General features: G+C 31.4%; 1 protein-coding gene and 1 long non-coding RNA gene across 2 annotated transcripts in view; one reads left to right on the forward strand and one right to left on the reverse strand.

The window, feature by feature from the left end:
- Window positions 1–261: 261 nt before the first annotated feature.
- LOC141906640 (uncharacterized) lies at window positions 262–645 on the reverse strand. Its single transcript, XR_012619378.1, has 3 exons — window positions 586–645; window positions 426–510; window positions 262–346 (listed from the first exon to the last, which is right to left on the reverse strand). It is a non-coding gene; the product is annotated as an uncharacterized LOC141906640 (long non-coding RNA).
- A 7483-nt stretch (window positions 646–8128) lies between these two features.
- Window positions 8129–23455, forward strand: part of LOC141907483 (uncharacterized) — a 59899-nt gene continuing 44572 nt past the window's right edge. Inside the window, exon 1 of the mRNA XM_074797139.1 lies at window positions 8129–8410. Within this exon, the coding sequence (XP_074653240.1) occupies window positions 8378–8410 (33 nt within the window). The 5' untranslated portion in view covers window positions 8129–8377. The remainder of the gene's footprint in view (window positions 8411–23455) is intronic.

Consider the following 23455-nt stretch of genomic DNA (forward strand, 5'->3'; position numbering starts at 1 on the left):
GCAACTTGAATTGAAGGATTAATGCAATAGGTCTCTTATTCTAAAAGACGAGTGAGCCATACTTACTAGATTGGTCATGTGAATCAACATCAAATTTAGAACTATCATCCATTTTTAGTTTTCAATCAAAGACAAACCTATGAAATAAAGTACATATTTTTCTGATAACAACCTGGAATAAATTAAAATAAATCTGAGGAATTCACCAAATTTCTGTATCGAACCCCTAATAGGGCCTATATAACCTATAGATTGATACTTACATACGACAAATTGACGAAGAAACTTCATTTGACAGTATACAAACTCGCGGACAAACTCCCAAAATGAATCATGTCCTATTCACCTAGAATCAAACAAAATACAACTAAAAAATTCACAATACAGATTTTGGTTTCGAATCCTTCAAATAGCTGTTTACTTACATGAAACGAATTATCAAACTACTTCTGCCGACAGCATACCAACTCGCTGACAAACCCCCAAAATGAAACGTGTCATGATAAACATCTGGAATTAAACGTAATAAAGCTACAAAATTTACAAAATGTCGGTTTCGAATCCCTCAAATAGCCTTACACTTACAAATGATGGATTATCAAACAACTATGAACTCCCACAACGCCACATGTCTTTGATAATCTACAGTGAATACCTGGAATTAAATGAAATAAATCTTAAAATTCCGATTTGAACCCAACGTAGGTCCTCTCTCTACTTGTAGGCCTAAGATCTTGAAATAGGATAAATAATGTTATGATGAAAGAGGCATAATGGTTCGGAAAAAATTGAATTCAATATGGCTCTTGGCCCGGCAAAGTTTGCTTTTGTAATATCCTTTTGATTAGGCCTAGTTACACATTTTAAAAGCAAATTTCATTTTGCATCAAACTAAAAGCGGCTTTGTTGAGGAAAAGATTCGTTTGAGTCGTAAAATTTATAGCCCCTCGCCATTTCATCAATTTTCATCCGATCTTTGTGAAATTTGGGATGTGTACTTGACTATGATTGATGTATCAACACAACTAATTTCATCAAAATCTGAGTTCATGTGAGTAATAGGGATAATAGGCTTTCATACCAAAGGTCGAACGGTCGAGCTCATAAAAAATGAAAAACATGAAAATAATAACAATTTCTACTTGAATTAGTCGCGAAACTCATAAAAAATGAAAAATAATTCTCGCACACGAATCTATTTTTCGAATTTTTTTTACTCGCTAGAAAAAAGTGTGAGTAAAGTGTGAGTGAAATAAATTCGAGTGTGTGAGAATTATTTTTCATTTTTTATGAGTTTCACTCCTAATTCAAGTAGAAATTGTTATTATTTTCATGTTTTTCATTTTTAATGAACTCGCCCCTTTAACCTTTGATATGAAAGCCTATTATCCCTATTACTCTTAAAATATTCATATACATGAATAAAATATATATGAATAACATATAAATTGATAGATTATTCAATATAAAAGTGTGAGTGAAATAATTCATATTTAAAACATTGAATATTTATATTTGAATGAGTTTTAATAAAAATTTTGTTATAAAAATGAAGAAAGAAGAAGAAGAACACAACTTTAAAATCGAAATCAATGAAACCAATAAATCATTTTCACAGTTTTACATTAAAAATTATATTTCAGCAACAAATTTAGTGTCCGCAAGACATTATAAAATCGATAACATAACTATGATTAATCAAATATTATCAAATGAAACTTATTTAATTACTGAACTAGTAGATACTTTTGATAATGGTGTTAAAAATCCTAAAGTATTCAATACAGTTTTAAATTTTAAAGGAACTTTAGATGAAAACATAATTAATATTCTTAAAACTCCTTTCAATGAAAGAAATAATGATATAATACTTTCAAAAGATTACAATGATTTGATTAACTTAAGAATTGAAAAAAGACAATTATATTATTTCAATTTTGATAATAAACAAATTATCTATAACGAAAATTCATCAAATATTGGAATTCAATGTGAATTAGATAATGAAAAATCATTTAAAGATATTGCAGTTCAATGTAATTTAGATGATGAATTTAGAAAATTCAATCCTAATGAAAATTTTCATTGTTATTGCGGAGGTAAATATTCAAAATCACATAAATCAAAGCATTATGAAACAATTAAACATAAAAACTTGCGTAAAGAGTAACAATTCTACATTATAATTATTGAATTGAGTTAAATGATTTAAATATCTAATAGACTGTTAAAATGATAAATTGTTTGACAGTTGAAATGATAAATTGTTTGACAGTTGAAATGATAAATTGTTTGACAATTGAAATGATAAATTGTTTGACAGTTGAAATGATAAATTGTTTGACAGTTGAAATGATAAATTGTTTGACAGTTGAAATGATAAATTGTTCGACAGTTGAAATGATAAATTGTTCGACTGTTGAAATGATAAATTGTTCGACAGTTGAAATGATAAATTGTTCGACTGTTGAAATGATAAATTGTTTGACAGTTGAAATGATAAATTGTTTGACAGTTGAAATGATAAATTGTTCGACTGTTGAAATGATAAATTGTTTGGCAGTTGGAATGATAAATTGTTCGACTGTTGAAATGATAAGACAGTTGAAATGATAAATTGTTTGACAGTTGAAATGATAAATTGTTTGACAGTTGAAATGATAAGACAGTTGAAATGATAAATTGTTTGACAGTTGAAATGATAAATTGTTTGACAGTTGAAATGATAAATTGTTTGACAGTTGAAATGATAAATTGTTCGACTGTTGAAATGATAAATTGTTTGGCAGTTGAAATGATAAATTGTTCGACTGTTGAAATGATAAGACAGTTGAAATGATAAATTGTTTGACAGTTGAAATGATAAATTGTTTGACAGTTGAAATGATAAATTGTTCGACTGTTGAAATGATAAATTGTTCGACAGTTGAAATGATAAATTGTTCGACTGTTGAAATGATAAATTGTTTGACAGTTGAAATGATTAGACATTTGAAATGATAAATTGTTTGACAGTTGAAATGATAAATTGTTTGACAGTTGAAATGATAAATTGTTTGACAGTTGAAATGATAAATTGTTCGACTGTTGAAATGATAAATTGTTTGACAGTTGAAATGATTAGACATTTGAAATGATAAATTGTTTGACAGTTGAAATGATAAATTGTTTGACAGTTGAAATGATAAATTGTTTGACAGTTGAAATGATAAATTGTTCGACTGTTGAAATGATAAATTGTTCGACAATCATTTTAACAGTCTATTAGATATTTAAATCATTTAACTCAATTCAATAATTATAATGTAGAATTGTTACTCTTTACGCCAGTTTTTATGTTTAATTGTTTCATAATGCTTTGATTTATGTGATTTTGAATATTTACCTCCGCAATAACAATGAATTTTTTCATTAGGATTGAATTTTCTAAATTCATCATCTAAATTACATTGAACTGCAATATCTTTAAATGATTTTTCATTATCTAATTCACATTGAATTCCAATATTTGATGAATTTTCGTTATAGATAATTTGTTTATTATCAAAATTGAAATAATATAATTGTCTTTTTCAATTCTTAAGTTAATCAAATCATTGTAATCTTTTGAAAGTATTATATCATTATTTCTTTCATTGAAAGGAGTTTTAAGAATATTAATTATGTTTTCATCTAAAGTTCCTTTAAAATTTAAAACTGTATTGAATACTTTAGGATTTTTAACACCATTATCAAAAGTATCTACTAGTTCAGTAATTAAATAAGTTTCATTTGATAATATTTGATTAATCATAGTTATGTTATCGATTTTATAATGTCTTGCGGACACTAAATTTGTTGCTGAAATATAATTTTTAATGTAAAACTGTGAAAATGATTTATTGGTTTCATTGATTTCGATTTTAAAGTTGGGTTCTTCTTCTTCTTTCTTCATTTTTATAACAAAATTTTTATTAAAACTCATTCAAATATAAATATTCAATGTTTTAAATATGAATTATTTCACTCACACTTTTATATTGAATAATCTATCAATTTATATGTTATTCATATATATTTTATTCATGTATATGAATATTTTAAGAGTAATAGGGATAATAGGCTTTCATATCAAAGGTTGAAGGGGCGAGTTCATTAAAAATGAAAAACATGAAAATAATAACAATTTCTACTTGAATTAGGTGTGAAACTCATAAAAAATGAAAAATAATTCTCACACACTCGAATTTATTTCACTCATACTTTACTCACACTTTTTTCTAGCGAGTAAAAATGAAAAATAAATTCGAGTGTGTGAGAATTATTTTTCATTTTTTATGAGTTTCGCGACTAATTCAAGTAGAAATTGTTATTATTTTCATGTTTTTCATTTTTTATGAGCTCGACCGTTCGACCTTTGGTATGAAAGCCTATTATCCCTATTACTCATGTGGTAACAGGCCTTGTTGATTTGACATGGAACCCTTGACTTTTGGTGCCGTGACCGGGATGGATGATGATACGAATGTTTTCTCGGGCCAACGGACCCTAAGCCGTGTGAAAACTTCGCAAAAAACTCAACGTGGTCAACTGACGAAACTATTCAAACGAGCGGATGATCAACTACACAACGCAAACGAACTTCTAGACAAGAAATTAGCTCTACTTACTAGCACATTCAACAAAATCGAAGGGAAGATCAGCGAAATATCGAACCTCGACGAGGAAATTATCGAACTTACTAGCGACGCCGACCTGGGAATACGATAACCGATGCGGATGATTACAATATCGAAGTGAACGAAAAAATACCGACGGTCCAATTCGACGTGAGCAAGCTCATTCTGGTCCCAGAACCGAATTCAATCCGAACGCCGACGTCAACGCGACATCATCAGAACACGAATTTACCGAAGCTTCAATTACCCAAATTCAGTGGGGATATCATCAATTGGATAACCTTTTTCGACGCGTTTAAATCTGCAGTCCATGACAACACCCAGCTCACGGATATCGGGACTATCACTGTCCAACAACAATTACGAACAAGCTCTCTAACTCTTAACAAAACGGTATGGACCAAACCATAAAATTATAAACGCTCATATGACAGCGCTTTTGGATATACCAAAGCCAGAATCGAACGTAGATAGCATTAGGCGTTTTAATGATATATTAGAGAGTCATATTCCAGGACTGAAATCGTTGGGAAAATCGGAGGAATACTACGGCGATCTTCTGATTCCTATAATCATGGAAAAACTACCGAATAGTCTAAGGACACAAATCGCTCGCGAACATGGAGACAGTGAATGAACATTACAAGAACTCAGAACGTCGATAGAAAAGAAGATAGATGCTCTTCAAGCTGGGGTGACTGATTTGTCTTTATCTGAACCCTCGTATATCAGTACAACCACACCGCATCCTTCATCACTGGAACAGGAAATAGAAAAAACAGCCACCCGCCGTGAACTAGCTTCAAGAGACCGATGCAGTGCCCCTTCTGCAAAGGTACACACAACCCGGTCGATTGTACTAAAGTTACTACCGAAAAACGTGAAGAGATTATTCGGAAAGATAACCGCTGTTTCAGTTTTTTCGGGACTCATAAAGTTAACACATGTATGTCTTTATGGAGATGCAAAATCTGCACCTGGAAACATCACACGCTACTCTGTCGAAACGAGAAATCGAATCCAGATGCCGAAAACGTAAACGTCAATGCATCCTTTGCCTCGACCTGTTCCGAGAACCGCTCCGATAACATGACTCAGCACGGACCAGTTCAGCTGAAAACCGCGGTGGCGAAACAAACTGACACGAACGATAATCTGACTGCCACTTCCACGATCCTTTTCGACGAAGGGTCAACTCGTTTATTCATAACATATGAACTCGCCGCAAAATTAAAGCTAAAGACGGATTCGCGCGAAACGATCAACCTTTCAGTTTTTGGTGATGAAAATACGCGCGAAAAATGTTTCGATAAGGTGAAGGTCAACTTAGCAACGACCGAACATGGGAACATCACAATATCTGCTCTCAAACCACCGCTCGTGAATCTACCGTACTTGAAGGGGCTTAAGCTAGCTCATCCCATATCAAACCAAGATTCATTCCAAATATTTGTTTTGATCGGGGTAGACTACTATCTGGAAAATCGTGCAGAATCACATCGTGCGAGGAAATGGACCCACAGCGCTGGCGTCTAAACTGGGCAATCTTCTGTCGGGGCCCTATCGGAATAACACCGCGCGAGATGCGATGACTATGCTGATCATGACAAAAAATGATCAATTTGAACGTGATTAACTCCAAAACTTTTGGGATCTAGAATCACTTGGAATTAAGGCACCAAATGATGATGACATCAGCTTCGACACGTATCGCGACGACTATCTGCGCAACGAAGGAGACCATTACGTTGCCAAGTTACCGTGGAAATCAGAACACCCACCACTACCCACGAACAGCGAAATCGCGAAAAAGAGAACACGCTCTATGGCTAAACGTTTACCGCCAAAATATGCTCCGCATTTACGACCGCATAATCGGCGAACAAGAAGCGCGGGAAGTCATCGAGCGCGTATACGACGATGACAATTCCTGTGGGCATTATATTCCACACCACGCCGTCAAGAAGGATTCCAAAACTACGCCGATTCGAGTCGTTTATGACTGCAGCTGTCGGTCAATCCACATCGCGCCCAGTCTCAACGACTGTTTGGAGACAGGTCCACCGCTGATCAATGACCTCGCGAACCTACTGTTAAATTTTCGGTCTATTTCTGTAGCCTTATCCAGCGACGTCGAGAAGGCGTTCCTACATGTAGGATTAGACGAGACCGACCGCGATTTCACCAAATTCTATTGGATAAGCGATATAAAAAAAATCCAGACAGCGAGCTGATTGTTTACCGATTCAACTCCAGACTTTTCGGTGCGGCATGTTCACCATTTATTCTGAATTCCGTCATCAAAGCTCATCTTGAACAACATCAATCGAACGTAGCACCTGATCTCCGAGATAAGATATACGTCGACAACGTAGTAACATGTGTAAACGACGTCTAAGAAGCGACCGAATATTACGCCCAGGTGAACCACGTCATGAAATCACTACAATATATGTTTTTATTCAAATATTTCAATAAAAACATTAACTTCTTAAATCCATTCTAAATCATAATACGTTCTTATCTGTAAATTCACTCAATCCATCGACTCAGTAGGTGCTTAAGATGAGTTCTTGTTAGGACGGATCCATTTTTAAGGATGGTGATAATACAGTATCATGATGTTTGAATGCCAAAATAAATGCCTGGTCAAATAAATTCATATTTGTTGATTGTACGTCCGCGTATGTTCGGTTTCAAAGCTGATCATATTTAACGTTTACACATTGGTTGCATATTGGGTTCGAATCTGTCAATGCATTTTATTCTATGTATCGGTATTTCAATTTACTACAATTCCCATCATTCTGAATGGCTTTGCAGAAAACCCGTCATCGCTGCTTAGCAGCTATATTCTCTTTTGATATTTCTGTCGTAATACAATGCGATAGCAAACCGGCTGAAGATTAAACCATCTGGAAATGAAATTAAACTATTAAATTATAGTTAATCAAACTAAAGTTGTTATACAACAATTGTAGAGTTATACAAAATATTAAAGTTGGTTGGTTCAAAATTAAGGTTTACAATTTGCAGTGAGCCTTCTTTCCACGGAAAAGTTTTTTCTAAGATTGATAATAAACATGAACTTGATCGATATTATCTTGCTGGAGCTAAAACAATGAACCATGACAAAATAATGATTAATCCCTCTTCCGCGTTTGAAAGGAGGTCAGTGACCGACACCCCATATATGCCACTATAACACGATCATACTAGCTTTTCTGGTCGCCGAACACAGAACCTAAACCAAAAGAGAATTACTAAAGCATTCGGAATACCTCTAGCCCTGTTATACTCGTCAAACATGTCAAACAATGGCACAGCAGAGCGGGCCTCATTCCTTCATATGGAAAAATGCAATGTCAGCGCGAACAACTTGTACGTACGATTTCAATTGACTGATCGAGTCTCTATGTCAATTATTCCTCGAGTAAAACGATTATATACAGTACGTAGAGCGCAATATACATACATCGAGTGTAGGTTACTCGCGGATTAAATGGGGAGCTCTTGTTAAGTGCAGGAGAAAGATTACTTTTAACTTTTACCAGAAGTTAAACTGTGTTCGTACATGTATCTATGAAATTAGCTCAATCGAATTGATTAATTAAGCTGGGATAATTTGATAGCTGTTGTCATAGACGAGTTGCCGTAGTATATGCATTATTCAAGTGGACGTTTACAAGCCTAGTTGTGTTTCTCGTAACCAAGCAAATATGTGTCGCTGGGGTTGTCAAACTGTTTCGACGGTAAATATCAAAATGAATATATGTAAAGTTTAACCGTTTTATTTTCTATCCACTTACTCATTTAGTTTTTAAATAATTCACTTTTTAAATAAATAAACCATTGTCTGCTACATACGTATGTATGTACATAAGTAGGCCTATACATTTGAAACGTTAATACCCGGTTTGTTCCCTAACTGCTGATCGCCCGAAATGCCACCGGCTAATTTTTATGCCCCCAACTCAACTTCAGATTTACCCGCGCCTGCACGCTGCCGTCGCAAGTGACGTTAAACAGCCTAGAGGCCGCAATTGGTAACCGATTCATTTCAAGCTTGGTACACGAGTAGGATATCCCTTGGGCAAGAACCCTATTTAGAATTGGGTCGATTTGATTTGAAAAATAGCCAAAACGAGCGGGGTGCCGACATGAAAAATGACGTTAACAGCTTAACGGCCGCAATTTTTGACCGATTTATTTCAAACTTGGTACACCTGTATTACCCGGGTCAAACCCCTATTTAAAATTTAGTCGATTCTATTGATATTATAGCCACCAGGGAGGTGACGTGAAAAACAACGTTAACAGAGGCCGCAATTGTTGAACGATTCAAATTATGGCCTAGAGCTGTCAATTACACTTTGTTCGCATTTTCTCTAATGTCATCCTAATAGAAATAATCGTGGGCCCGATATTTCTAACGCATTTACCACAAACCCGTAAATTCACGCTGTGATTTTCAGGCCTGGGGCCGGGGGCATTCGTGGCATTGCCTCAGTCTAGTTTACCTTTATTAGGGTTTTCTGTAACATCACAGAAGACCCTATTGATATTCGCATGTTTATTGTTATTATTTGAAACTTAGTCAAAACTGCTAAGGCTTTCTTACCTTAGCGCTGTTTATTCCGATACAAACCGTTTTATTTCATTTAGCTCACTTCGACCTACTGCTTGGGAATTTTGATGAATCAACGTTACAAAAGCAGTGTCCCGCCGTAAACATCGAAAATTGAGCCCCATTCAATGGGGCGACATGTTTTTCTGATTCGTCATCCCGAAAACCACCGCAGGCTGCTCGTCACTTCCATTATCAATTCAAGTATAAATAAACAAATTTATTACCACAAGACTTCACTTTAGCCTCGGTCTTCAAACAGTAATTTTATCAATTACCTACTTCTTCATCGCTTACACTTTGCCGATCCACAGGATATTTACTACTCTAAATATTATACGCACTGTCGAGCTGTAAACATCGATGAATCAACGTGTGTCTTTACGTCGTCGTTCCGTGGATACGCTGCGAGTTCTCCTTGCTATGATAATCAAATCAAGTACAAATAAATTTATTACTCCCAGTGATTTGGCCGCGGGCTTCAAACTGTATTCTAATTTATTTTACCAAATTTGCCGGATATTTACGACGATGAATCATTTCAGTACCGGCGCCAGCCGTGGGCCTAAACTAAACACGCTGAACAGACGCAGCGGAGAAAAGTTATAGTGTTGACGAGGTATTAAAATGAATGAATTTATTACTACCAGTGATTCGGCCGCGGACTTCAACCAAATATCAATATTCTATTTGTCCTACAGTACATACCGATTTTACCAAATCCACAGGAAATTTACTGAATACCTGTTTATAACACATTCTTATCCATAAGCTGAACTCACGCTTTATATTCGGATTCAGTGTTTCCAATACCGCGGGTGATAGGAGATCGTTTCTAGGCCGCTTGAATTATCTAGTGAGGTCCTACGCGACCTTTGGGCTTTACTTTTTCAAACAAACACAATATAATTGTTGTGTTTATCAACGGACACATGGATTGAACTTCAAACAAAATTTGCAACAGAAAATCAGGCAACATTGCTAAGACACGTAGCACAAAAGATTTGTTTCTTATCCGAAAATGAAATTGCTTTTACAAATCGAATACTCCATGAGACCTTACCCTATTTAATAAAGGTGTAGGAATACGATGTTTAGGAGGGTTATAGCGTAATAGGCCTAAGCCTCATTTGTCCGGATGCTAGGCCTACGCGCATACGTAGGCCAACATAGGCTTAAATGAAGATTTCTTTTAAAAAGCTGTTTGCATTTTCTGACCATTCGTATAAGCGCAAGAATATCATCAACAATATCACCCCCCCCCCAAAAAAAAAAACTTTGTGACCTCCAAATTTCTCGCTTCTCTTGTACTCCCGTTATATTGATTCCCTCCATTGGGTGCCTTCAATATCGCTTGCTTGTTTCCACTCCCTCCCTGATTATCTAATGTTCCTTCTCTTTGTTTTCATCTGATTACCCCTTAGCTTGTACTCACGTTTTCACTTTAGTTTTTGTCTTTTGTTTTATATTACTTTAATACTAATTTATATTACTTATAGTTGCCCCTAGTTTGCCTTTGCTAACTTTACTATTGTTTTCCAGCTGTTATGTCATTACTTTCATCTATTCTCCTTTCAACATTTTAATTCGCTTTGTTTCTATTGTATTGGTCTTGTAACGATCTTCTAATATTCTCCTGTTCTCAAAACGCCTGATGATGGATTATAGTCTAAAAGTCGAAACGTTGCACAAATATAAATACTCTTCTATTCAAGTTTCTCGAATTTATTGTGGGATTTCTCTCGTTACTCTTTAAATCATTTATCAGGACTGTGAAGAGAAGGATACTACATTGAGTGACTCCACTAGTTAGATCTACTTATTTCCAAGAATAGACAGTTGTGTTGATTTCGGCCCCCTGTTTTCGATCGGAGAAAACAACTGAGCCATTTAAGCGACCCATCATTGATACCATTTCCTAGAGGCTTGTCTAGTAATAGCTGATGTAGTGCCTTATAAAATCTTTTTCGAAATCCATAAAGACTATATAAGGCCTAACATTCGATTTCCCAGAGTCAAATAACCTGTCGGCGAGTCCATCGCTTAAATGGTTGTTGTACGTTTGACGACACGCAAGCTGCCCGCCGCTCATCTCGCTGTTTCAATCTGTGTAATGGATTATGTTGTGATTTGTAAATGAACTGTTGTAAATACTGTATTAGAGTCTTCTACTTTCTGTCCTGCAAACGCTGACAGAATGGTCCCTCGAGCCGGATCTTGAATAACGTTGGATTATACAATGGTGGAATTTGTGAACTATTAAAATTTTGCGAACTATGGCGGATGAACAAGCTGAAATGGATCTCCTGAAATCCAAACGGAAGTCTTTTAGGAGCGTCACAACCCGGTATTTAAACGATGCTTCAAGCATTTTAACAACGACGTTGGGTGATTTAGATATTACCACTACTAAAGCTAAACTCGAGAACATTGTCTCTAAAGTGAAATCCAACAGAGAGTCATTAAATTCGGTGCACGCAGATTTATTGAACGCTACAAAAGTCGACACGGATTTTGAGAGCCTAAATGAAGATTATGATGTTTATGACCGTAAGATACAGGACGGTTTAGTGCACATTGGGGCATTCATATCCGCCTTAAAAGTTAACGGCAGAGACAGTAGTGATAATGGCCACAAAAGTCCGAGTATAAGATTGCCCAAAAGCCTGCCTAAGTTTGACGGAGATCCTCTCACATGGACTAAGTTTTGGGATTCCTTTGGTGTGGCGATTAATAAGAACGATGATTTGCCTGATATAAACAAATTCAGGTACCTACAGGATCATCTGACTGGTTCAGCTCTTAAATCAATAGAGGGATTAACGGCTTCGAGTAAAAACTACGATGAAGCGTTGAAAATTCTGAAATCTAGGTTCGGCCAGTCGGATACACAAATAAGCGCATTAATGGAAGCATTACTACATAGGAAACCGCCAGAGAATAACGCTACATCGTTGCGGTCGTTTCACGATGACATTGTCAGTTATGTTCGGACATTGTCTAAGCTAGGTCAAAGCACTAACGCAATAGGGGATTTACTGGAGTAATAGGAAATATGTTGTTCTAGATCAAAGGTCGAAAGGTCGAGTGAGTAAAAAATGAAAAAGAAATTCTCGCACACTCGAATTTATTTTTCATTTTCTACTCACTCAACCTCTCAACCTTTAATCTAGAACAACTTATTCCCTATTTCTCTTAAAATATTCATATTTAAAAAGGTGAGTAAAGTGTTAGCATAATAATCTAGAAAAATAAGATCAAATATAGATTTCGAATAATAAAAAATAAATTTTCAATATAAAAAGTGTGAGTAAAGTGTGAGTAAAGTGCAAACATAAAAAGTGTGAGAAAAAGTAACGAGTAATTAACGAGTTGTTAGAATTAAAATCAATTTTTAAACATAAAAAGTGTGAGCAAAGTGTGATTGAAATAATTCATATTTAAATCATTGAATATTTATATTTGAATGAGTTTTAATAAAAGTTTTGTTATTAAAATGAAGAAAGAAGAAGAAGAACCCAACTTCAAAATCGAAATAAAAGAAACCAATAAATCATTTTCACAGTAACATTAGAAATTATATTTCAGCAACAAATTTAGTGTCCGCAAGACATTATAAAATCGATAACATAACTATGATTAATCAAATATCATCAAATGAAACATATTTAATTACTGAACTAATTGATACTTTTGATAATGGTGTTAAAAATCCTAAAATATTTAATACAGTTTTAAAATTAAAAGGAACTTTAGATGAAAACATAATAAATATTCTTAAAACTCCTTTCAATGGAAGAAAAAGTGATATGATACTTGCTAAAGATTACAATGATTTGATTAAATTAAGAATTGAAAAAAGACAATTATATTATTTCAATTTTCATAATAAACAAATTATCTATAATGAAAATTCATCAAATATTGGTATTCAATGTGAATTGGATAATGAACAATCATTTAAAGATGTTGCAGTTCAATGTAATTTAGATGATGAATTTAGAAAATTCAATCCTAATGAAAAAGTGTATTGTTATTGTGGTGGCAAATATTTAAATCACATAAATCAAAACATTATCAGACAATCAAACATATCGAATATGAAAAGAATAATAATTCTATATTGAAATAAGATTAAGCTGTATGTTTCAAATATATAGTAGTTAAAGCATTGAGAAATTAGTTAATGAATAACTGTTACGTAGTAAGTTAAATTGTTATTTGATTTGAAACATATAAAGTTAAATATTCATATTCAAAATAAGATATTTCAAATTATTTTTTTTCACTTTTTACTCACTCGACCTTTCGACCTTTGATCTAGAACAACATATTCCCTATTACTTACTGGTTCAGGGTATTCTAAAGAAATTATCAGTCGATGTCATCCGAAATATATCACGCCACAATGACAAGGTCACATTCACATACGATGAATTGATAACGGCGTTATCACATGAATTAGTGTTATTGGAATTTTGTGATCGCACGTCAGCCAGTTCGAACCCCAGTAGTACCGATATTTCTGTCACTACGAATTCAACCTTAGGAAATGTGAATTCTGATGTTCTTGCGTTACCGGTGAGCGTTCAGTCGCGAAGTAAACCATCGGGTTCAGCTGTTCGTTATCCTTATTCGACGAGGACTGCGTCTATTGTAATAATAAGCATTCATCCGTAAATTGTACCAAAGTGACATCGCTACAAGATGGACTTAAATTCGCGCGTTCAAAACGTTTATGTTTTAACTGTCTGCGAGCGTCGCATCGCTTGGGCGCATGTAATTCTCAAACGCGGTGTCGGAGGTGCTCCGATAAGCACCATACGAGTTTATGTGCAATAAAATTTGGCAGCGGTTTACAATCACAGCAATCGACAGCTGTTAATACGTCTAGTGCCGAATACAAATCTGATGCATCCGCCGGGAATACGTCAGCACAGTGTCATCATTCGTCGGACTCAAAAAAGAATGAAGTCATGTTACAAACCGCCGTACTACAGGATATTAACTATGAACGTGAACCGTGTCAAGCTAATACTTTGTTTGATAATGCTGCAGAGGAAAGTTATATAACCCGCGAGAAATCGTCTTCACTCGGCTTACAATCGCTGGGTACCGAAATTAAATCTATTAGTGGCTTTGGCGGTAAAACTGTACAAATACTCGCGGACATTGTGAGAGTGTATCTTATAAGAAATACGGGACATATTCCTATTCAGGTGTATGTGGTGCCATGCGTGACAGGCATGTTGAGAAATTACGCTCGGCACAAAGTGATCGAGTCGGCTACCCATTTGAGAGGGCTGAAGTTAGCTAAACCGATCACTGATGGAGAACTTCATAATATTGATCTACTTATAGGCGCCGATAATTATTGGGACATCGTTGAAGGTCCAGTAATTAAGGGCGACGGCCCTTCAGCTGTTCAGTCAAAGATCGGGTATTTGTTATCTGGACCCATTTAACTGAAGCCAGTGCTACCGATACCATCGTCCCTACCTACCAGTTCATGCGTCACCGCACAGTGCGTTTTTGAGTCGAATGATTCGCTCACCGCCAATGTGAGTTCTGGGAACTTGAGTCAAAGGGTATTTCAGAGACCCATGGGGATACTGACTTATTTGACTTAGAAGGGTATTGTCGAAATTCCATTTCGTTCAACGGTGAAAGGTACAAGGCACGCTTACCTTGGAAAAGCAACCATCCCCGTTACCGACGAACTATATGCAAGCTTTACGTATAAACGAGTCAACAGTTAAGCGTTCAATGAAGCGCGGTGAGTTGAAATATTACTCGGACGTCATGCAAGACCAATTCAACCGCGGATTTATTGAAAGGGTGTATGATGTTAATAACGCTGCGAGGTCCAGGTTACACTACTTGCCCCATCATCCGGTATATCGCGCTGATTCTGTTACGACTCCGCTCAGAATCGTTTTTAATTGTAGTAGTCGCGCGTCGTCATATACTCCGAGTTTAAATGATTGTCTGGAGAGCGGTCCAGCGCTGCAAAATAACATATCGTCGATTTTGCTAAGATTACATTTGTTCGATATTGCATTGATATCTGATATTGAGAAAGCATTCCTTCAGATTTCGTTACATCCACATGACAAGACTGTACACGTTTTTTATGGCTCAGTGATCCTGAGGACCCCACAAGTGACCTTGTGGTATGGCGATTCAAAGTGATTCTCTTTGGAGCTAAAAGCTCGCCGTTTATTTTCAATGCGACGTTATGACATCACCTGAAGGTGGTTGAACGTCCGTGCACTCTCATGATGAACGATAATCTATATGTCGATAATCTGATAGTCAGCATCCCTGCTGGCCAAGCTCGACAATTCTATGATACAGCTAGAAGTGAGTAATAGGGGTAATGGGCTTTCATACCAAAGGTCGAACGGTCGAGCTCGTAAAAAATGAAAATAATAATAATTTACAGTTGAATTAGTCGCGCACACTCCTAATTCAACTGTAAATTATTATTATTTTCATTTTTTACTCACTCGCCCCTTCAACCTTTGATATGAAAGCCCATTACCCCTATTACTCTTAAAATATTCATATATATATATGAATAACATTTAAATTGACAGATTATTCAATATAAAAGTATATATTTACAACATTATTTCAATATTCATATTTGTATGAGTTAGATTTTTAAACATTAAAAGTGTTAGTAAAGTGTGATTGAAATCATGCATGATATAAATCATTGAACTTCTAAAATCAATTTTAATAAAAAATTTAGTATTAAAATGGAAGCAAATAAGTACTACTGTCCAACATGTAATATCAATATAGATAAATCCCAAAAATCAAGACACAATAAAACTAAAACACATTTAGAGAATAAATTGAAACTAGAATATGAAGATGATATATTAGAAACTAAATTAGATGAATTAAAGAATGAAAAGGAAACATACAAATGTGATACATGTAATCAATCATTCAGTGATAAAAGATATTATAAAGAACATTTAAAATCTAAAAGTCATTTTAGAAATAAGAATAATGATATTTTAGGTGAAGATTATTTTGATAAAGATAATGATAAGAAACAGAAGACAATTAAAAGCATAAAAAATAAATTAAACAATAAAAGACCATACATAGAAGATGTAAGAAATTAATATTAATTCATTAGATAATAAAAAAGAAGTAGAGATAACCGAAGCATTTAAAAGTGATATTGGTCCAGCAGCTATCGAGTTTAAATTTCATAAAGGAAAAACATTAGAAGAAAATAAAAAACATTTAGAAAATATGAATGAAATAATAAAAATAATAACTGATGTTGAATATCCTAAAATTAGTATATCAGTTAATGTAAAGTTAATAAAATCTGAAGATAAACCAATATATAATATAAATTCTCATTCACAACATATTATATCTAAACAACATATAGATGATAAATGTTATAATGAAGTAAAAACTAAAATAGAAGAGAAATATTTTGAAGGATCTGGTTTAATATTTGATGAAATAATATTTATGACTTTACATGTTTATAACACAAAATATAATAAGTTAACTAAATCAAAACCAATTGATGAAAATAATGTATCATATTATAAAGAACCAGATATTGAAGCATCGAGTTATATTGAACTACCATTTAAAACTAATGCTGTTATAAATATACAAAATGAAGATGATAAATGTTTTCTATGGGCTATAATAAGTTGTTTACATCCAACAGAAGATATTACACATAGTTTTAGATTAACTCATTATAAACCATTTGAAAATAATTATAAGATAGATAAGTATCCTGTCAGAATTAAAAACATCCCAAAGATAGAAAGAGATAATAATTTAAGAATAAATGTATTTGATTTAATCAAATTACCAAATACAAAAGGTAACAATATAAAACATTATACATTAGAACCTTTATACCTATCAAAAGATTATGATTCAAACGATGTTATAGATATATTATATTATGAGAATCATTATATGTGGATTAAACAAATAGATTTATTTTTTAAATCAGAAAATGATCACCATAAAATATATCTTTGTAGAAAATGTTTACATCGATTCAGTAATGAAAGTACATTATTAAATCATAAACAATTATGTGATAATCATGATTATTGTAAATTAGTTTTACCAAATGAAAAAGATAAAATATTAGAATTCAAAAAATATGATTACAAAAATAAAGTTCCATTTGTTATATATGGAGATTTTGAATCATTAAATAAAGAACTAACTGATCAAGATAGAAAAGAAATATATTATAAAAGAAAGAAATTAAATTCAAATGAAAATGATTTTTCAGATGACCCACCAAAAACAAATACTATTAAAAAGATTCATCAATCAGCTGCAGCTTTCGGGTTATATATAAAATCTGATTATCCAGAACTAATTGAAAGTGAATATTATGATTATAGAAATGAAAATGTTATCAATCATTTTTGTGACTTATTAATTGAATATGAAATAAGATTTAGTAAATTATTGAATACAAATATAGAAATTATAATGACAGAAGAAGATAAAGAAGAATTTGCGTTTGCAGATAAATGTTATTATTGTGAAAAGATATATAATTTTAGAGATAAAAAAGTAAGAGACCATGATCATTTGAATGGAAAGTTTAGAGGCGCTGCGCATGAGAATTGCAATTTGCAAGCTAGGAAAATTAATTTTGTACCAGTTATATTTCATAATCTATCAGGATATGATGCACATTTATTTATCAAACAGTTATGCCATAAAATAGAAGAAATTAATAATGAAATAGAAAGATTAAATTCAAATAGATCAAAAGATAAAATACCAACTTATAAATTTAGAATGTTAGCTAAAACATCTGAGAATTATATATCATTCCAATTTGGTTGCCTAAGATTTATAGATTCATATAGATTTTTACATAGTTCATTAGATAACTTATCAAAATCATTAGTTGATGATGAATTAAAGATATTAAAAGAATATTACCCAAATATTGATGATTTTAAATTAATGAGATATAAAGGTGCAATTCCATATTCATTTTATAAATCACATAATGATTTCAATATAACTGAATTATTGAAAGAACAATTTTATGATGAATTAAAAAATGAATATGTTAAAGATGAAGTCTATAATAGAACATTGAATATTTGGAATCATTTCAAAATAGAAAATCATGGCCAATTAGTAGATTTATATTTAAAATCAGATGTATTATTATTAACCGATATATTCGAAAGGTTTAGAGATGTAAACCTAAAATATTTTAATATTGATCCTTGTCATTGTTATTCATCACCAGGTTTAACATGGGATTGTGGATTGAAATTTACAAATATAAAAATGGATTTGTTAACAAATATAGATCAATTACTATCATTTGAAAAATCTATAAGAGGAGGAGTTTCAGGTGTATTAGGTGATAGATTCAATGTAAATGATAACCCTGGATATAAGTTATTATATATAGATGCAAATAATTTGTATGGTTGGGCAATGATGGAACCACAACCTTATGGAGTATTTGAATTAACTGAAGTTTTACAGAATGAAAATAATGATAAATTTGATTGGAAGAAAAGAATTCTAGATATTGCAGATGATTCAGATACTGGTTACTTTTTTGTTGTAGATTTAGAATATCCTGAACATATTAAATTTAAATCTAGAAATCTAGCTTACTGTCCCGAACATAAAACTGTAACTCATGAAGAATTATCAAATTATCAAAAAAGAATTAAACCCGAAAATCATATTCATACAGAAAAGTTAATGGTATCTCAAGAAGATAAATATAATTATGTAGTACATTATAGAATGTTAAAGTTTTATCTAAACAAGGAATGGTTCTAAAAAAAGTACATAGATATATTTCATTTAGTCAATCTAAGTGGTTAAAAAAATATATAGATTTTAACACCAAACAGAGAACTGAAGCTAAAACTGATTTCGAGGAAGATTTCTTCAAGTTAATGAATAATGCATTCTATGGTAAGACTTGTGAAAATATTAGAAATAGAAATGATATTGAGTTAGTCAGTAATGGTAAAAGAATTAGACATTTACAAACATATCCTAAGTTCATTGGTAACAGAATATTTGATGAAAATTTAGCCGCAGTTATGATGAGAAGAACATCAATGAAATTTAATAAACCAATCTATGTTGGCGCTTCAGTTTTAGAATTATCAAAATTACTAATGTATGAATTCTATTATAATATATTACAACCACTTTTTGGAGAAAAACATATAGAAATATTATATTTTGATACCGATTCTTACATATTAAAGATAAAAACTGATAACATAACTGATGATTTAAAAACATTAAAACATCATTTTGATTTTAGTTATTATCCTAAAGATCAAGAATTGTTTAGCAATGATAATAAAAAAGTTCCCGGTAAATTCAAAGATGAATTAGGTGGTGAAGAAATGATTGAATTCATCGGTATTAGATCTAAAATGTATTCATATAAAACTAAAGAACATGAAGCTAAAAAGTTAAAAGGAATAACCAAAAGTGTAGTAGAAAAGAATATTCATTTCAAAGATTACATCAATTGTATATTCAATGAAGAAGTTAGAAAACATAAGATGAGATGTTTAAGATCTGAGTACCACGATATGTTTATTGAAGAAATTGAAAAGATAAGTCTAAACCCATTTGATGATTAAAGATATATTTTAGATGATGGAATTCATACAGTTGCTTATGGTTGCAATTTAGATGAATACTTAAAATTTAAAAGGGAAGAGACAAAAGATAACGAGATAATGAAAAGAATTCTAACGTGTTAATCAAATTTTAATAAAAATATGTTATTAAAATGGAGAGTAAACAAGCGCACAGTGAGAAAAACAAATTATTTCTAGATAGAATAAAAGATACTACAAATATAAAATCTGTAGATTATAAATTCAAAAAGTTAACAGAATTAACAATCCATAAGAAATATCTAATTACAAATATTGATACAGTTACTAATAACTATGGAGATAAATTAGTTATACACTTAGAATATGAAGGATTAAAAGGAAATACATATAAATTCAGAACATATTTACCGGATAGATTTCATAGATTATCAAGTGAAGACTTAGAAGAATTATGTTCTGGAGATTTCTATTTCGTATACAAAGGTAAGAATGAAAAAGGGCACCATGAAATAGATTTCGAATAAGAAAATATGTAAAATAAATGGCGGAATTAAAAGAATACAGAAAATTTGTTGATTCTAGAAGACTTACAAATTATAAATCACATAATTTACTAGTACAATTAGATAGAGAATTTAAGAATTGTGTAGATTTAAAATTAGTTAATATAAGTATATATGTAATTCTTTTTACAATATATCGAATAAAACTATTGAACATAGAGCTTTTTTAATTTTTAATAAAAATAAAAATGAATGGGTCTATATATAATTAAAACCGGGGTTATATAATTTAGATACATTAGCACAAGAAATTAATAGAAAAGCCTGGCACAAATTAGGTAGTAGTTCTGGGTTTAGTATTAGATTTTTAAAAAGTGAGAGTTCTGATAGAATAAAGATAAGGTTGTCTAATAGTGAAAAACATAAATTTATGGTAAAAAACCTATAGCTAAACTGTTAGGAATTCTTCCAGATAGATCTTTTACAAATATTGACGCTACTACACAAAACTTAATACCTTACACACATTTTTATATTTATTGCAATTTAATCGATCCTACAAAAACATTCGAAGCAACTAAAGATATAACTTGTAATTCTGGTTTACTAAACATTTTACCATTGAAGAATGTTAAAGAATTTGGAACGCAAATAAATTATAATTTAACAGAATGTGATTTCAAACCATGCATTCCTCGTTTTAATAATTTTAGATTAGAAATTAGAAATAATAATGGATACTTAATTGATTTAAATAATTTCCCATGTAATTCCCTGTAATATGAATTAGTTGTTAGATGTAAAGAGTAATTTTTTTCACTATATAAATGAATATAACTGTTGGACCGAGTATATGTTTTGGGTTTGATTTTAAACATGGTAAAGAAATGAGAATTAAACTAAATGATGTAATTACTGATATAAAAAGTAAATCATTTAACAATGCATCAATGATTAATAAAGAAAATTATAATATAGAAAAAGTAATTGATTTAATTAAATCACCTTTAGAATATTATGAATTAAATGAAGATGGAATTATTGATGATATTAAAAACATATTATCCAAAATATATGATAATCATCAAAGTAGTAATGAAATAAATGTTGAATTAATCATCACTAAGATAACTAAATATTTTGATGATAGTAATTTTTTTGATAAATAAATGAGTGATAATAAGTGGATAATAACTGGATTATATAATGGCGCATTACTATCAGTTGGAACTGTTGGTTATTCAATGGTATTAAAAAAAGTATTCAAAATGGGAAGTGTTAATGTTGATAGATTTGATATAAATGATATTTTAAAATTAACATTAGCAGTTACTTTATCTAATTTAACTATTGATTATTTGGAAAAACAAAAATATATTCCTCCCATATAAATGCATAATTTTTTTTGTTAAATAAATGGCTTCTGCAATTATAACTATTATAGGATCGGCAATTGTTAACGCTTTAGCATTTACTGGTGGTGGATATTTATTTAAACATATTGATAAAAATAGTTCATTAGGAGAACAAAGAAGACATAACTTAGCATTAGAGAAATACAATAAAGCAGCGGAAGAATATAGAGAAAAACGACAAAACTATATGGATTATATTAACAAGGAATTATATGATCAGAAGATTTCACATAGAGATTTTCAATCAGTTGATGATGCAATGAGTTTATATAACGCGGTAACAAATAAAGAAAAATTACATCTATACAATCCTAAATTATCAGATTATTATACCCCTAGTAAAGAACAACAGAAATATGAAATAATATGGATTTTCGGTGGAACAGTTATTGTTATATTTGTAGCGTATAAATTTACTAATTAGTAATTTTTTTGGCCAAATAAATGGAAGATAAAGTTGATAATATTGATATTATTCCTCATGATATAAATAAAACTAAATTAAAAACATATTTAGAAAAACAAATATTAGAATTTGAAAGTGACTTAAAGGTAAAAAAGAAAAAATATTTAAAAAGTAAAATTATATATTATTTGATTATAAGTGGTTCGGTTACAATTAGTTCTGTAATAACATTTCTAGCAATATTCAGTCCATTAACACCTTTAGCTATATCAATTGGTGTATTAGGATTAAGTTCAAGTGTTTTAACCGGTATAAGTTCAAAATTAAATATAAAAAGTAATTAAGAAAAAATTAAAACTAATATAAAAGAAATTAATAAATTAACGAATACACTAGATTATATAATAAGTTTAAATGGTCATATAACAGTTGAAGAACAAGATAAATTATTAAAAGAATTAGTTAATTATTAATTTTTTAGTTATATAAATGGCAGATAGTTTTCCAAAAGTTTTCCAATATAATAAATCACTTAAATATAATATTCCTGCAATAGATTTTAATAAAGATATTACATATAGAAATGAAGTTTTAGATTCATTAACTAATCTAGAAATTTATGTCACTGAAACTAATAATTTTAATGCAAAGATGGAAAATATATTTCATGTATATTTAATTAATTTTAAGAAATTGAAAGATGAAAAACAATGGTTATTAAAATCTAACATGAAGTGTTGGCAGAACCAATTAAATTTTGCTGTTTATTGTGCAACAACAGGATGTGGAATTAGTTGGAATGATCATTTGAATAATTCTAAATATAAATTAATTCAAAGTTTATTTAGATTTCATACATACTTTCAAATAAGAATAATATTAAATGAATTAGAGTGCGCTTTACCAGGATCTAGATATTTTAAAGAATTAGATAATAATATTAATTTATCAAAGTTTTATAAAATTTGTAATGAATTTAATATAGATATAAATAATTCTGATTTTAGAACAAAAATTGGAACAATAAGATCACTTCCTTGCCCTAAAAAGATTGCAGAATATTGTGCACTTCCCATACCATCTAATAGTTTTTATAATATCTATAGTAATAAATTAGGTTATGGTAAAATAGAAACTAAGGATTTAGAAACATTAAATTTCAATAAATTACCGACATTTTATGATAATTTAAAACAA

The sequence above is a fragment of the Tubulanus polymorphus genome, chromosome 6 (assembly GCF_964204645.1).
Source record: "Tubulanus polymorphus chromosome 6, tnTubPoly1.2, whole genome shotgun sequence".
NCBI lineage: Eukaryota > Metazoa > Nemertea > Palaeonemertea > Tubulaniformes > Tubulanidae > Tubulanus > Tubulanus polymorphus.